The following is a 15,428-nucleotide window of genomic DNA, read 5'->3' on the forward strand; positions in this document are numbered from 1 at the left end:
GAAGTGATACATTTTGGTGATAAAGTATGGGTGTTTAGCTTATCTTATGCAGATTTAAATATTTAGACATAATCAACATTTATGTTAGATTACATGCATTTAGTTTACTTCATATAACACTTTAAACATACTGTATTATTTAAATACAACACAAGATAGAGATTATAACCATTTAACTCACCTGATTTAATATTATCTCTTTATCCTTTGCTGGTCTGAGCAGTTCTGTCAGTTTATGTGCTGAGAGAGTATGCAGTGTAATCAAAGCATGCAGTTTAACAATAGGTGTTAGCTTGGCCAATCAGCAAATGAAGCTTCTGGCCATCGGGCAGTTAGTAGGTAAGACAGGTCAGATACACTTTGTTATAGCTAACTGAAACTGACAACTAGTTATATATAATAAATATACGTAAAAACCTAAAATGAAATTAAAACAAATATACACAAAAACTACATTGGCCACATACTTCCCTCCATCGAAAAATGACGTCCACGTCACTTTACCTTGCCAGTGACAAGATCCAAGATGGCATCAGAAAGTCTGTGTTGCTGTTCTCGGAATAATCCATCAGCTTGAAGTGAGCTGAGATAGTTGGCTCGCGTACGCCAGTCCCGATCTGCAACTGCAGAGAGAGCAAACTCCCCACTCTTCATCCATTTGGGCTGTGTCCGGGTCCGAGTAGACTGCCATGGACGTGGAACAGGAGTGGATTGTCTGAAGTTGGCTGTTTCTTCAATGTCATTGTCATCATCATTATCTGTCCCAGTAGCGCCATCTTCTTGTTCGTCACGAATCTGCTCAACATGCTGAACAGCATCCTCAGTTGGCTCTTCCTCCCCCTCTGCAATAGGAGTTCCATCTCCTTCAGGTACAATCTCTGATGGTTCCTCTTCAGTAGGCCCATCCACTGGTATCTCAGTGGACACTGAAGCTTTTGGAGGGTGGACATACTCAACAACAGTATCCTCATCCGATGAATCATCGTCGTTGTTGCTTTCTGTTGTCCTAGCAACTGTTGCTACTGGCAGTGTCCTCTGTCGTCTTGGTTTGGGTATTGGTACACCAAGGCTAGGCATAGAACCAACTGGCAGCAGGAGGTTACGATGCAAAATTCTCTTCCGCCCCTCACCATTTTCCTTACTAACTTCAAAGACTGGTATGGATGGGTTGGGTCGGCGTAGCACGACATAAACATCTTCCTCCCACCTGTCAGCTAGCTTATGCCTACCTTCAAAGGCAACGATCTTCACTAAGACCTGGTCTCCTGGTTCTAACATGGCTGCTCTGGCTCTGTGATCATAGCCGATCTTCTGCTTGGATTGTGATTTCATTGCTGCTGTAGTAGCTAGCTCATAGGCTTGTCTGAGGCGATCTTTCAATGACTTGGTGTACTCGGTGGTGGATTTGGTACCTTGTGTCTCTATGTCCAAGCCAAAAGCTAAATCCACAGGTAGTCTAGGGTGTCTCCCGAACATCAGATAGAATGGAGCTGTTGATGTTGATTCGTGGCGGGTACAGTTGTAGGCATGGACGAGTGGTCCTACATGAGCCTTCCAATTCTTCTTCCTGTCCTGATCAAGAGTGCCAAGCATGTCGCATAGGGTACGATTAAATCGCTCACACCTCCCGTTGCCCATTGGATGGTAAGGCGTTGTGCAGGACTTGTCGATGTTCAGTAACTGGCATAACTCTTGCATTATCTTGCTGGTGAAGTTAGCTCCCTGATCCGAGTGAATTCTCTTTGGTAGACCGTAATGAACTATGAAGTTCGAAAAGAAAGTCTCAGCTGTTGTCTAAGCAGTCATGTTCTTGGTTGGGTATGCTTGTGCATAACGAGTAAAGTGGTCAGTCACAATCAAAACATGTTCTACTCCTCCTTTTGATGGTTCTAAGGTAAGAAAACCCATGCAAACAAGTTCCAGAGGTTCTGTTGTCTCAATACTTATCAATGGGGCTCTGATGTTGGTTGGTGTTTTTCTCTTCAAACATCTCTCGCAATTATGCAGGTGAGTTTCAACATCACGAGACATTCCTGGCCAGTAGAATCTATCTCTCAATAGTGACATTGTCCTGTCTCTGCCAGGATGTCCAATGTTGTCATGTAAACTCCTCATAGCCGCAGTGTGACATCTAGATGGAAGAACCAACTGATCGTGATCAGCTCCATTGACATTGGTGACTCTGTATAAAACTCCTCGTTTGAGCTTGAACTGTTTTTAGCTTTAAAGCAGAGTAGTCATCTCTTGGTCCCGTAGAAACTGAGTTCTGTCTGGTCTTGTCCAATTCCGCAAGTGGTCTATGATCTCCACAAGTAATTGGTCTTTAGCTTGTGTGTGTCTCCAATCCCTGGCATTCTGGTCACATCTGTCACCCGTCAAATCCAGATCTTCATGATCAACATCAGCGGATAGACACAAACTTTCCACTAAGTTGGTGACATGTACAGCGTTACAAATTGCTTCAACAGAATCCCTTGAAATCTGTTCCATTTCCTCTGTGTTCTTCTCTGGTAGACGTGACAGAGCATCAGCATCAGTATTGGCTTTTCCAGGTCGATACTTGAGGCTAAACTTATAACTGGATAGAGACGCTAGCCATCGATGTCCAGTTGCATCCAGTCGAGCACTTGTTAACACATAGGTCAAAGGATTGTTGTCGGTGACGACCAAAAAGTCATGTCCATACAAGTAGTCGTGGAACTTCTCCGAGATAGCCCACTTCAGGCACAAGAATTCAAGCTTGTGTGCTGAGTAGTTTCTCTCAGATCGGCTTAGTCCTCTTCTTGCATAGGCAATGACCCGTGACTTCCCTTCCTCATGTTGATACAGCACTGCACCCAATCCATGACCACTGGCATCTGTGTGTAGTTCAAATGGCTTTGAGTAGTCAGCATATCCAAGTACTGGTGGGGTGGAGAGACGATTCTTTAGCTCAGTGAAGGCATTCTCCTGATCTGCATCCCATGTCCAGTTGACATCTGTGGGTGGTCGTTGTGGTTTCTTTGAAGCAGACTTGGGCATCAGTTCTGATAAAGGTTTCGCTATCTTGGAAAAATCCTTAATAAACTTCTGGTAGTAGCCGGCAAACCCAAGAAGTTTTCTGACTTCTTCTGGTGTGATAGGTTTAGGCCAGTTCTTGACCTTGTCAAGTTTCCCTGGATCAGCTTCGATTCCGTGTTCTGAGACGATATATCCAATATATCTGACTTTCCTCTTGAAGAACTTACACTTCTTTGCTGGAAGTTTTAAGCCACATTCCTGAAGTCTCCGAAACACAAGCTGTAATCTCTCAACATGCTCTTCATAGGTTCTGGAAAATATTATCAGGTCATCAAGATATATGAGACATATATTAGATGTAGACCTTCCAGGCACTGTTCCATAAGGCATTGATATGTCGCTGGTGCATTTGAGAGTCCAAATGGCATCCGATTATATTCAAAAAATCCAAGAGGTCCTACAGTGAAAGCTGTCCGTTGTTTGTGGTCTTCTTCGACCTCACCTCAACTTGATGATATCCGCTCTTCATGTCTAAGACGCAGAAGAATTTATTACCACCCAAACAGTCTAATAATTCCTCAATCCACGGCAGAGCATATGAGTCCTTTATGGTCCGATTGTTAAGTTCGCGAAAATCTATACAGATCCTCAACTGTCCATTGCCTTTGCGAACTAATACTACATTACACGCCCAAGGACTGTGAGACTTCCTGATGATTCCAGCTGACAAAAGAATTTGTAGATGGTTCCGGACTTCATCATACATGGATGGTGGTATTCTTCTGTGTCGCTATTTGAATGGAGTGTCATCAACTAAATCAATCCTGTGATGCACCATGCTACTGTGTCCAATATCCTCATCATGCATGGAGAATATGTCAGCAAAACGCATAATGACATCAAGTCCGTGTCCTAACTGCTGTCTAGTCAGATCTGTCGTGTCAATCCCCACTTGATCCATAAGATCCTCTGGTTCAACAGGTTGACCAGTGGGAGGCTTCTGTATAGTCATAGGCTGTACTTCACACAACAATGCTCTAGGAGGAATGACAACTGTCCGCATTGTTATGTTGGAGATGTGAACATCAACTGTGCCTTGAGCTGTCATAAGTGATGAGGGTAGGGGCAATGTCAAGGTCATCTGGTAATGAAGCATGTGCTGTTGGCTGTAACAGGGCACACACCGCTGGGGATGTCATTCCCTTGGTAACACGTCCTTTTGTTGCTGTTAGGAGGGATGATCAAACTCTTGTCCTCTGTCCTCTTTACCAACCAAGCCAAGGCAACTTCCATTCCTTGTAAGTTCCTTATCACGCAACACTATGGTCCTGTAAGCCAGATACCAAGGAGTGTGTAAGGCGGCTTTCTGGAGAAACCTTTGTCCATGGAGTGTACTGCAATCCTCAAGCACACAGCTCAACACATTAGTTCCAAGAAGCGCTGGAACGCTTGAATTGTATCTTGTATCAGGGACTACCAGTAATAAACAAGATACAGGATCCTCATCATTGACTCCTCCTCCTGTAATGGACACACCTACTCCTACATATCCAAGATAAGGAAGTTGTTTTCCTCCAGCACACTCTAGTTCTAAGATATCACAGAGAGGTTCAATAGGAATAGTATGCAAGTGTTCCCTGTATTAAAATTCAGAAATAATCGAAACAGTGGCCCCAGTGTCAAGCAAAGCATTGACAGGCACACCTTCAATTTCTATGTTGACCTCATTTGCATGACCTATTAACTCATCCGGTACCCTACTTGATGTGGGGAGTCGAAATGAGCCTAAGGCCTTCCCATAGGCCTGTCCAAGTTTAAAGGACGCCTTAAGTGGTCCAGTCGAACACGGCAGCCTATATCAATATGTCCAGGACATCCACATCTGAAGCATGTAGGAGGCTCTCGATGACTGGAGTCCTGTCCATGTCTTCGGTATCCTTGTGGCATAGTAGGAGGTACAGGTGCAGGCTGTGGTGGTAGAGGGTGTTGACGTAAAGGCACTCGTTGAGATGGGTATTGTTTCTGGGTAGTGTATCCTGGCTGATTTAAACCACCTGATGTCATAAGGACCAGTCTGTTTACTCCCCTTCCAAGAGTTCCAAGATCCTTGAGCACTGGGAGAACGGTGTTGCAGGAACACCTCTGCTGATTGTTGAGGATGTTCCTTCAACTCTGCTAACTCTGTCTTGATCTCTTTCATCATGGCCTGCAAGTCTAACACTTCCTTCCTCGTAGCAGGTGCAGAAGATTCAGAGGCAGAAGCCATCTTCACAGTCGCAGACTTCTTGTTCTTCAGCACATCTGACTTTCCACGGTCCAGGTCAAACTCGATCTCCCTCAAACACAAACGGAGCTCATCAAAATGAGTGATGACATCATATTTGTGGGCAGCTAAACTCTTCAAAGCAGGCTTAAAGCCCCATCTGCGGTAGGAACTACCGCACTCTAGTGGGCGGAGCTTATACGAGTGATCTGACAGGTCAATATGACGTCATGATAACACACACATTTCATTGGTTATTGCGTAAACGGGTGACGTCATGTAAACACCCACCCACGTGGGCCGTTTGACAACAAGGACGTAAGTTTTAATGGTAATAAATATCTATCAAACGATTCCAAGACTTTTCAACAAACGCGTAGGTCTTTGGTTTCAAAACCTACCTGCCATGTCGTCTTCACATCTTCATAAAATGATACCGCGGAATGTCCACGATATATCCAACGCAGTCCAACACAGAAATTATAGACGTTCTTGTTGTGAGCTATTCTAGATCTCCCGACGACAACGAATTAATACGTTTGTCGTGATGAATATGAACAGTGTAATTGAACACAAAAAAAACATTATATGTGTCACGGCAACAATCGTTACCCTGTGGTGTACGGTATATCTGCAGTTTATAAATAGAATTTCTCACATATACACGGTAATCGGTGATTTAAACAGTGTTTTTCTTCGTTCTGTTCGTCTTGCCTTCATCTGGAATCTGGATGACAACGATCGTGTAAAAAACCCTGGTAATGGTCAAAAATATTTTCACGTGATCAAAGTAGTTTTTTGTCGTTTCCGTGACATTTTTTCATTGCCCAGTAGCAATGTATTTTGGCAAAGTCACACTTGTCCGATGAAGCTCTTCGTGCCGAAGTAACTCGATCCGTGAAACTTGGCGGGTCCCAGTGACCCAGATCCCTCTTGATTGGCATGCCAAGTGTCATTTGCATAAGGCCATCCATATTTTTTGTATGTGTTTCTCCCCTCAAGCCTAAACTAACCAGAGAGCGGCCGGACGAGATAAAATATATATTACTTATCAAAAAATGTCTTTCAATAATTGTGTAAGTTATTTTATGACATTTAAAAACAAAGTTTAAACACCTGGTACTAGAATCTAGTCTATGAATTTGTTTATTATGTAGATCGATTCGCTTTGCTTCGGAAGCGAATTTTTAATAAACAACGGAACAAAGATAAAGTTGATCTGGTTCTATTATAAAGTTGAGCTAGTAGTATATCTTTTAATAGATCGGTGCGCAATTTTCCACAGCGGCAGCAAAATTGAGATACGAAAACATTATATTATTTTACGTCGCAATGGAAATAAGAATATTAAAATACGGACAGCCTCACAGACTTCGAAACGATGTTCAAATAAATATTTGTTCACATTAATTCTGTCATGTGCGAGAAAATGGATTTCAACATTATTTTCATCAAGCCTATTCAGGTCGCTGGCTGCACAGATCATCCTCTCTTGTAAACTACTTCGGCATGAACACGTTTTGTCGCGAAGCTCAAAGCAACAATGTTTCTCTCAGATGCATTTTTTTCTCCATCAATGACGAGCGTCTGTCATAATGTGCCCCAACAACCTTCCTGGTCAGTTGAATTCAACAATGTTATACACACGGCCTCATTCACGGCTTCATCACAAGATTCCTTCCAAATACCCACCACGTGATCAGGGTTACGACCTTGGGATGAATTAATAAATTAATTTGCACTTTTAGAAAAAAATTTTTTTGTGAATATTATTATTCAAAAATATCCTGTACATGGTACTTTGGGATTGCACTGCGGATTTCTTTTATTACTTTCTAAAACTTTTTGTTTTCCCCTTGCTGACCTCGCGATCTCCTAGCAACCACGCCCCATGAGTGCATCGAGTTGCTGCTTACAACTGACAAGAACTTTGCAATTTCGCTTGTCTTCAATATGAGCAACAAAACATTTTCATGTAAATCCTAATTTGACGAAGAGGTTTTCGAGATAATCAGGAAGCCTTTGGTCATTTCGATTGTGACATTGGTGACTTTATCGTGGAGAAAGTTCCAATTCAAGATGACTTCATTCCGATTCACAACTCGAATCGACAAGATGGCGCCTCTCTTCCCGCCCTTGCAAGTGCAACAGAAACTTTGATAAATTCAGTGCCGATTCTTGGGAGTAGTGAATCAGTGTCACAGCGAGATTTCATTGTGGAACCAGATGAAGCCGAATATGTATGTTCACACTTCTTTTGTCAACCATGCGTGACACGGCACAGACAATCGCAGTTAGGGAATGGTGCGGCCACCATGTTGCAGAAATTCGTCGATTCGAACACAGTGTTTCTGGACTGAGCTAAATAAACGAAGTGTTTGGAGAGATCGTAGATACTTGGACTTGAAGAAACGGAATTATACGTTGCAGCAAATGAAGGATTGGTGTGGACAAAACGGGAAAGGGATCCCAGATTGTATTTTAAAACTTGTGCGCGAAGTGTATCCAAATACCCCGAACAAAAAATACATGGGACAAGTGTGGATCTAATGATCAAACTCAGTTTTGTGTGTGAAAATTCTGTGAAAGATAAAGGAAATTCATAATTAAAGTTGTCTTGGAATAGGCCTATGTGTATTGGAGTTTTCGTTTATCGTAAGTGCAATATTATCCGGATACGCCTTCTGTAGGCCAAAACATCAAGTATATTCAGTTACTTATTTACCAGTTGCTTATGTGCATTGTTATGTTGATACACGTAACATATTCATCTATTGTAGTCAAGCTGAGAAATATTGGCGCAACTTCTGGTGCTTCAAATTAGGCCCCTTCCTAAACACTAGTTGAAAAATCTCTGTAATAATTTACGTTTGATGAATATAAACTGATTATTGTGTGGCACAAATCTAACTGTTGAATGCAAATGACCAAAACTAAACAAATATCTGTAATTTTCGAATTGAACTGAAAGAATCGCGTCGTCAATTTCGTATTTAAGTATCGTTACTGTTACATTAACTGAAACTGATGTTCTGCTGCTGTTCTGCCGTAAAAATATACAACACAATACACTTTGACCACAAATGCATTAAATGTGCCACATGTACACATGACCATGTGCTTTGCTATTTATAGCGCAAACGTAAATAAGCTCCGCCCACTGTGATCGATGCAGACGCCAAACACGATCGATTCGATTTTTTAGGATAAAACTACAGAAAATTTATTGACTAATATCTTGATATGGAGCCATTTGTTGCATCCATGGTTTGTCATTCAAGTTGATACGAAGTTTGACGGTCAGTGGTGATCTTGTTCCAGTATGGTTTTCAAAAAACGTCTCCCGACACTCGGTTGTGTTTACATTGTCAGTCATTGTTCGAAACTGAAACACCGCCACCTTGCGGGCTATTTATAGTCAGGGTGGGGCTTTAAGTCCATCCCACATCTTGCTTCTCAACATATCGTCCTGTTCACTCAAGCTGAGTGAAAGCTGTGAAGAAATCTGATAAATGAGATTCTCCAGTCGGCAACCCCATGCAGAGACGTCTTCATTCTCCCCTTGAGTGGCACCGTAGAACTCTGACATAAGAGTCTCTCGCCTCCTAAGTGTCCCAAAAGCAGACCTAATCTTTGCCAGAAGTTCATCAATATGAGCTGTGTGACCAAGCTTCATGGCAATCAAAGCAGCTTCAATGACTTCCGAATAGCCTGCAAAATAATATCAGGTGTATGTGTTCCCGACTGTAGGATACAATCAACCTCGTATCTCCATAGGTCATATGGAGTATCCTTGCCTGATTCGCCGCTAAAGAAAGGTAACTTAGGGAAATGATGGTAAGTTGCGACAGGAGGCTGTGGTAAACCAGTCCCTGACATGGTATTAGGCTTGAAATCAGTCTGTGCAGCCGCTCCAGACTCTAACACAAGTGGACCTTCCTGTTGTGCGACACTTGAAATACAAGTCTTAAGGTCCTCAGGGGTGTCAACCTTAGGAGACATCCCCATCTTGGCAAAGACTGTAAGTATACTCTTCAATTCTTCCTCTCCGAGTTCCATGGTTAGAGATAAAATCAGTGAGAGTGCTCCGGGAAGTCCATGAGTATATCATATACACAAAAACAAATGAATGGATCGTATGAAAGAAGACACAAATCAAATGTGTAAACCGTCAAATCGTGTGAAAGATAACACAAGTCTGATGTGTAAACCGTCAAACGAACAAAACGGTATATACTATAGTCACATGATGACTTATGTAGTTGTGACTACGTGATGTAGCTTAATTTGGCAATGTGTATTTGATAGGTAATCCCCCCAAAAAAGAAAAACTACATGATGTGAAAAAAAAAAGAAAATACCCGAAAGAAGATATAGCTAGGGCGAGATAAATGCAGTTGTTATTACGGGTAATAACAATACACGTGGAAAGAAAACGGTTGCAGTTGGATAACTGACAAGTGAGACTTACTTACCAAATAGGACTAATTCATGTTGGCTAAATGTAGAAACAAAACAGAAATACAAGACAACACAATACGACATAGGTATAGGGAATGTGTTAGTAACAGTGCAGTAAAGTAGTGCTTACTGAGTCTGTCGTCAGGCTGTCGGAACATGAACACTTACATGATTACATTTTAATAAATACCTATTTATGCTTTATTATTTAAAGGTTTATTTAACAGAAAAAAATGAAAGCAATAAATCACACGCTCATACTCACATTATGATTGGAACTCACTAAACTAATGCAGTATTACAATACTCAAGGTATGTAGATGTACTAATAGTGATACACAAACAGCAATGAACACATGAACTAAGAAAACTAAAATAACTAAGAGTAACTTAGAGTAACTAAAGAGTGACTGACTTGGGTTCAACGCCGTTATTAACAGCATTCAAGTTATATCACAGCGTATCAGCTTAATGTGGGGGAATAACCACAAGTGATGCAGGTCTTAGACAGTTACCACTTTGGTGAAACCCAATGGCACAGGGACATGGTGCTGACAAACCTAGAAACATAAAAGGGGCAGTCCGGATTCGAAACGCTAAGGATAACTAATGGTGATCACCAAGGAATAAGATAAAATAAATAATTGTCAAAGACTACATGATAGCTAATATATCTGGCCAGAAAATATAGAAATATGCAATAACAATACACAGCTACTAAAGCTAAATTACACAAGTGTTGAAAGAGTTGGTACCAGCATGGCTGAAGCAAAATATATTACAATACATGTATGACGCAAGCAAGAAAATATTTACACTCAAGGCCTTATATATTGAAAGTATAACAGAAAGAACTGTGTACATGTCCTACATGACTTTTATCAAATCAGTAAACACAGCTTATCATTAGCTTTCAATGCTGTTTTAATATAGCAATAGATCTTTGACAAATATCAAATAAGGTGAAAATTACATCATATAGATATGTGTAATATATAATAGTAGTAACTAGCATCGGCCTAGAACCACTCGGGATTCTGGAACCGCTCAGGATTCTGGAACCAAGATGGCGGCACATCCGTTTCCGGTCACGTGACCTGCGCAGTGCATGATGGGTACCTGCGCGCGCATGCAAGATGGCGTCGCATCCGTTTCCGGTGGCGCGCGCGTGCAAGATGGCGTCGCATCCGTGTCCGGTGGCGTGCGCATGGAAAGAGGGCGTCGCTTCCGTTTCCGGGGAGGAGGAGGAGGGATAGGGGGAAAACCCGGAGAAGCGCCCGTACGAGGGGGAACAAGATCGACAGGGTTGTTGTTCTTGTGTTGTTCTAAAAATAGAAATAGACGTGGGGGTGGTGGTGGGGGGTGGTGAAGGGAGGGAGGGAGGGGGTGGGGAGAAGGGGTGGGTTCACGGTGTGGTGGGGGGTGGGGGGTGGGGTGGGAGGGTCGTCAAAGCAAAGGAGGAAAAGCTGTCTTTCGGGAGAGATGGGTGGCCCTGAAAAGGGCCGTTGGAAAACAAACTGGAAACTGGAAACTGGAAACGGCAGGAACACTGGAACACTGGAAAAACTGCAAACGATGGGAAACGGGTAAAAACAGTGGGGCAGCATGACCCATGCGTTAGTCACTTTGTTCAGAGGATCTCACTTCTCCATCCTCTACTTCCATCTCATCCTCGGACGGAAGGTGTCGTCGGCGCTTTGAAACGTGTTTTCGTGAGGGGGACCTGTTCCGTTTTCTTTTCTCTAGACGAGGTGTGATGTCTACCCGGAGTTGTGTGAGACATTCTTTTAGGTCGAGGACATCGGAATGCATGTCTTCGATGAGATGAAGCACTTGTGCCACGGGGGCCACGGGGGTCACGGTTGCCACGGATGCCACGGGTGTCGACGTGGACGGTGTTGCTAACGTTTTCTTTCGACTGGGTTCTGGGCAATCTGCAGCGAAATGACCCAGGGCTCCACAGTTGTAACAGCGGTCCAGGCGATGGGGAGTCTTCTTTCGACGGGGTTCTGGGCAATCTGCAGCGAAATGACCCAGGGCTTCACAGTTGTAACAGGGGCCCTGGTACTGCTTCTCCTGCTTCTCCTGCTTCTCTTGACTGTTCAGCTTCGGACAGACATAGTGACGGTGACCTTGAGTGTGGCACTCGGTACATGTCACTTCAGGGCAGTACAGGTAACTGTGACTGTCGGTCTGGCACATCCTACAACTGTATCGAGCTGACATGATGGGTTTCATAGAATGCAGTGTGTGTGAGTGGCTTCGCTCTTGTTTTGTTTTTATAGGAGAGACACTGACACCCTGCTTCCTGATTGGTTCCCCAGGCCGCGCCCCCGATTGGTTCGTTCCGGGGCCTGGCCTGCACCTCGGTTTTCCAAAACGGACCGACCCCTGTGTTTCTTTTCCATAGGAAATGGATTTTACCATGGGAGAGAAAGCACAACCCCGGTTCGACCAATCAGAGCCCCGCCTGGTCCGAGCGCCGCTTCTGATTGGTCGACCACCCAGGCTTCGGATTGGTCCGATTTCGATCCGGTTTTTTATCGGGATGTGCATTTCGATCCTGTTTTGTTTTTTCTTCATCCTACAGACAACATAACACGACTATGAGTTTTTAACAAAAAATTTAATCCCCTGATCACATGAACCAACACCACAAAACAAAAGTCACAGGATGAGGGGGGACATCCCTGTGATTTTTGTGAACACGAGGGAGGGGTGACCGCGAGGGTAGGAACGTCTGACCACTTTGAAAAAAAAAAAAAAAGAAACGTTGTCACTTGGGGTGAACAAGACACTCGACTCTTCGTTTCCGTGCTTCTTGGGACACCAAACGTCTGTATTTTTCGTTCACTTCTCCATCAGGACAAAACACACACAAGTATTCGCAGGGGACTTTGGCATGCTTCAGATGTTCTTTCCAGGGTTGGTCTGTGGCTTCCCATTGGCGGAGTGCCACACCGCAGCAATAACAGGTCACACAGTCCCCTCGTCCTGGATAGAAATAGCCAGCCATGGCCATGTCATAAGGGGTCTGGGTCATCTGTTGAGGCCACGTTTTAAAAGACCTCAGACGTTCTTGAAATGAATCATAGTGGGGATGAGAAGGTTGACACAAGGTGTAAGAAGGAAAAGGTCTCTCCAGAACGTCACCGAGTCGACACCTGTCGTCCATCAAGAGTGTGTCGTCCATCAAGAGTGAACGTTTTCTCGCTTCTTGTTCTCTCGCCTTTTCAGACACCCACTCGGAATCGGTGACGACATCTCGGGAGGATGACATGGCATTCATAGAACGTCTTTGCTCCATGATGACGGTGACTTCACTGAAAGAAGGTCTGAGGGTTCGCCTGCTTTTATGAAACTCTCCACCCTACACCCTTCAACGGAAGGTCATGACTTTAGCTTTTATGAAACTCTCCACCCTACACCCTTCAACGGAAGGTCATGACTTTAGCTTTTATGAAACTCTCCATATCCTCCACCTCATCACGTGACGTCATCCTGTGTTTGGGTTGACGGACACACGGCATGATCCATGACATGATCCATGACATGACATGGTACACGGGGAGGGGTGTAGGGGGGATCGATGCGTCCTGGAATGACTGACACCAGGCAGCTGATCTTTCAAGCATGGCCTTTCTCTTTTATCTATTTTTAATTTTAATGTTACACTTTGGTGTGCACTGACATGACAGAGGCACAGACAGACAGACAGACAGACAACATAGACGACATCTCAACTCAACCTCTACCCTCGGTTCGGCACTCTATTGGAGTTGAGATCAATCAAGACACAAAGAGTCAGTTCAATCAATCACTGTTTAATCATGAAAAAACCAATCACAACCCGATACAATGGAAATACGAAAAGTCAATGGAGGAGGGAGTGCTTTGCATGTCCCTACAACCACCACAACAACAACAACAACAATAACGCGACAACGTTTTCCTCTTCCATCTTCAAGCTCTTCCATCTTCAAGTCCCTAAGAGGGGGTCCTCCCTCAAACCTGTGAGAGGGCCCAAGCGTTCAACACGTACAGTCTATGGCCTCCCTGAAACAGACATGACACATCACTTGATCACGGTTGCAGCTGGCGTGTTGACAAAGTTCTTCGAGTGAAGAGGAGGATCACCATAAGATGTGATCCTCAGATGCGATAGGCATGTCATCATGTGTCACTATGCTGTCATAGGTCAACATACTACAAGTACAGTCTATGAGCTCCAGCTCACAGGCATGACACATCACTTGCCCGCTGTTGCAACTGATGTATCTTAACATGTTGTTGTGTCGGCAAACACGACATTCGCGTTGTAGGGGAGTGAGTTGAGCTTCTCCATAAGGATCCAGGTCAACGTTGTCATCATCATCATCGTCGCAAACCATGGGCGTACCTGAGGAGTAGACATGAACCTCTTCCGGGGATGCTGGTGACCAAGAAGCCTCGAGCAGGGGAAGCGTGTCCAGATCCATGGAAGGGAGAGTGGCCATCTTGAGCGCTTCATGATCATCGAGGTCACCTGTCGCCATCGTCACAGGGGCATTCGGTGAATAGGTGGGCTCCCGAGGGGTTTGTTCCCACCACTGTTCTAGCACGGACTGGGCTGAACTGACATCAGGGGTCCTGTCAATCATAAGGACAGAGTCCATTTAGGATAGGCATAGGTCATGCATATGAATCACATCAAGAATGACTGAGACAAAGAAGAGCAGGGTACTTACAGTTGTTCTTGAGGAGAGATCTTCAGAGATAATTTCTTCCGTGATCGTCTTTTTGCAGGCGTTGCAGGTGTGGCAGGTTTCAAAAAGGATGTCCCCCTCGTGTCGATGTCTGTTGTCGCCGCAGTCGTGGTTGCTGTGGCTGCTGTGGTGGTGGTGGTGGTGGTGGGGACTGGCGCTGTGGGGGTGGGGGTGGGGGTGGGGGTGGGTGTTGCGGTTGCTGTGGGGGTCACCACGGCTGTGGGTTTGCGTGTCTTTTTCTTCTGGATCTTCTTGATCGTCTTCTTCGATGTGCCTTTCTCGGGTTCAGTCAGGTTCCTCATCTTTGAACGTATCTGGTCGCACATCAGGTTGTCGCCCTTCGCACGTAACTTGGCGTACGCGTCGTCGGTCTTCATCTTTAAACACAGCAAGTCGTACACTTCACCCCACAGTTCAGCAGTCATGTTACCGTTCCCATCTCCACTGCTTCCTTGGCCACTCATGTCGCTTCGTGTCTTGTCATTCAACCGTTTCGACATGTTGTTCGACATGATGTTGTCCGGATGTTCTGTTCGTTGTTGTTGTTGTTTCTTTCCAAGTCTTCACGGAGGTACGTCAACACTTGATGGTACTCTCTCCAAACACGCGTTTCTTCCAGATAAAACGCCAACAACCAACACAACGTGAGGAACATCAATCAGAGGGGACGATGTTGTTGCTTGGTCCGTTCAGTGAAAAGTGATGACCGGAGAGCGTCGGTCGTATTAAAAGCCACGGAGGTCCTGCTTTCTGATTGGCCCGTTCCGGGGCCCGACTTTCACCTTGGTTTTCCAAACTGGACCGACCCTTGTGTTTCTTTTCCATAGGGTTAGGCTTGTAGCGTGAGAGAGAAAGCACAACCTCTGTTCGGCCAATCAGAGGCCACCCTGGCCCGAGCGCGGCCTCTGATTGGTCGATCATCCAGGCTTCGGATTGGTCCGATTTCGATCCGTTTTTTT

The 15,428-nt window shown here is 44.4% G+C and overlaps 2 protein-coding genes across 2 annotated transcripts; both read right to left on the bottom strand.

Moving 5' to 3' along the window:
• Positions 1-12,500: 12,500 nt before the first annotated feature.
• LOC125375993 (E3 ubiquitin-protein ligase XIAP-like) lies at positions 12,501-13,031 on the bottom strand. The gene has a single exon (XM_048387130.1). It carries the CDS (start codon positions 13,029-13,031, stop codon positions 12,501-12,503), a length of 531 nt encoding a protein of 176 aa, XP_048243087.1.
• Positions 13,032-13,532: 501 nt separating this feature from the next.
• Positions 13,533-14,616, bottom strand: LOC125375995. Its single transcript, XM_048387133.1, has 2 exons — positions 14,452-14,616; positions 13,533-14,353 (listed from the first exon to the last, which is right to left on the bottom strand). The coding sequence occupies exon 2, from the start codon at positions 14,257-14,259 to the stop codon at positions 13,858-13,860; it is 402 nt and encodes a 133-aa protein (XP_048243090.1). The 5' UTR covers positions 14,260-14,353; positions 14,452-14,616; the 3' UTR covers positions 13,533-13,857.
• Between the last annotated feature and the right edge of the window lie 812 nt (positions 14,617-15,428).

Source organism: Haliotis rufescens, unplaced genomic scaffold (assembly GCF_023055435.1).
Source record: "Haliotis rufescens isolate VD_foot unplaced genomic scaffold, xgHalRufe1.0.p SCAF_66, whole genome shotgun sequence".
Lineage (NCBI taxonomy): Eukaryota > Metazoa > Mollusca > Gastropoda > Lepetellida > Haliotidae > Haliotis > Haliotis rufescens.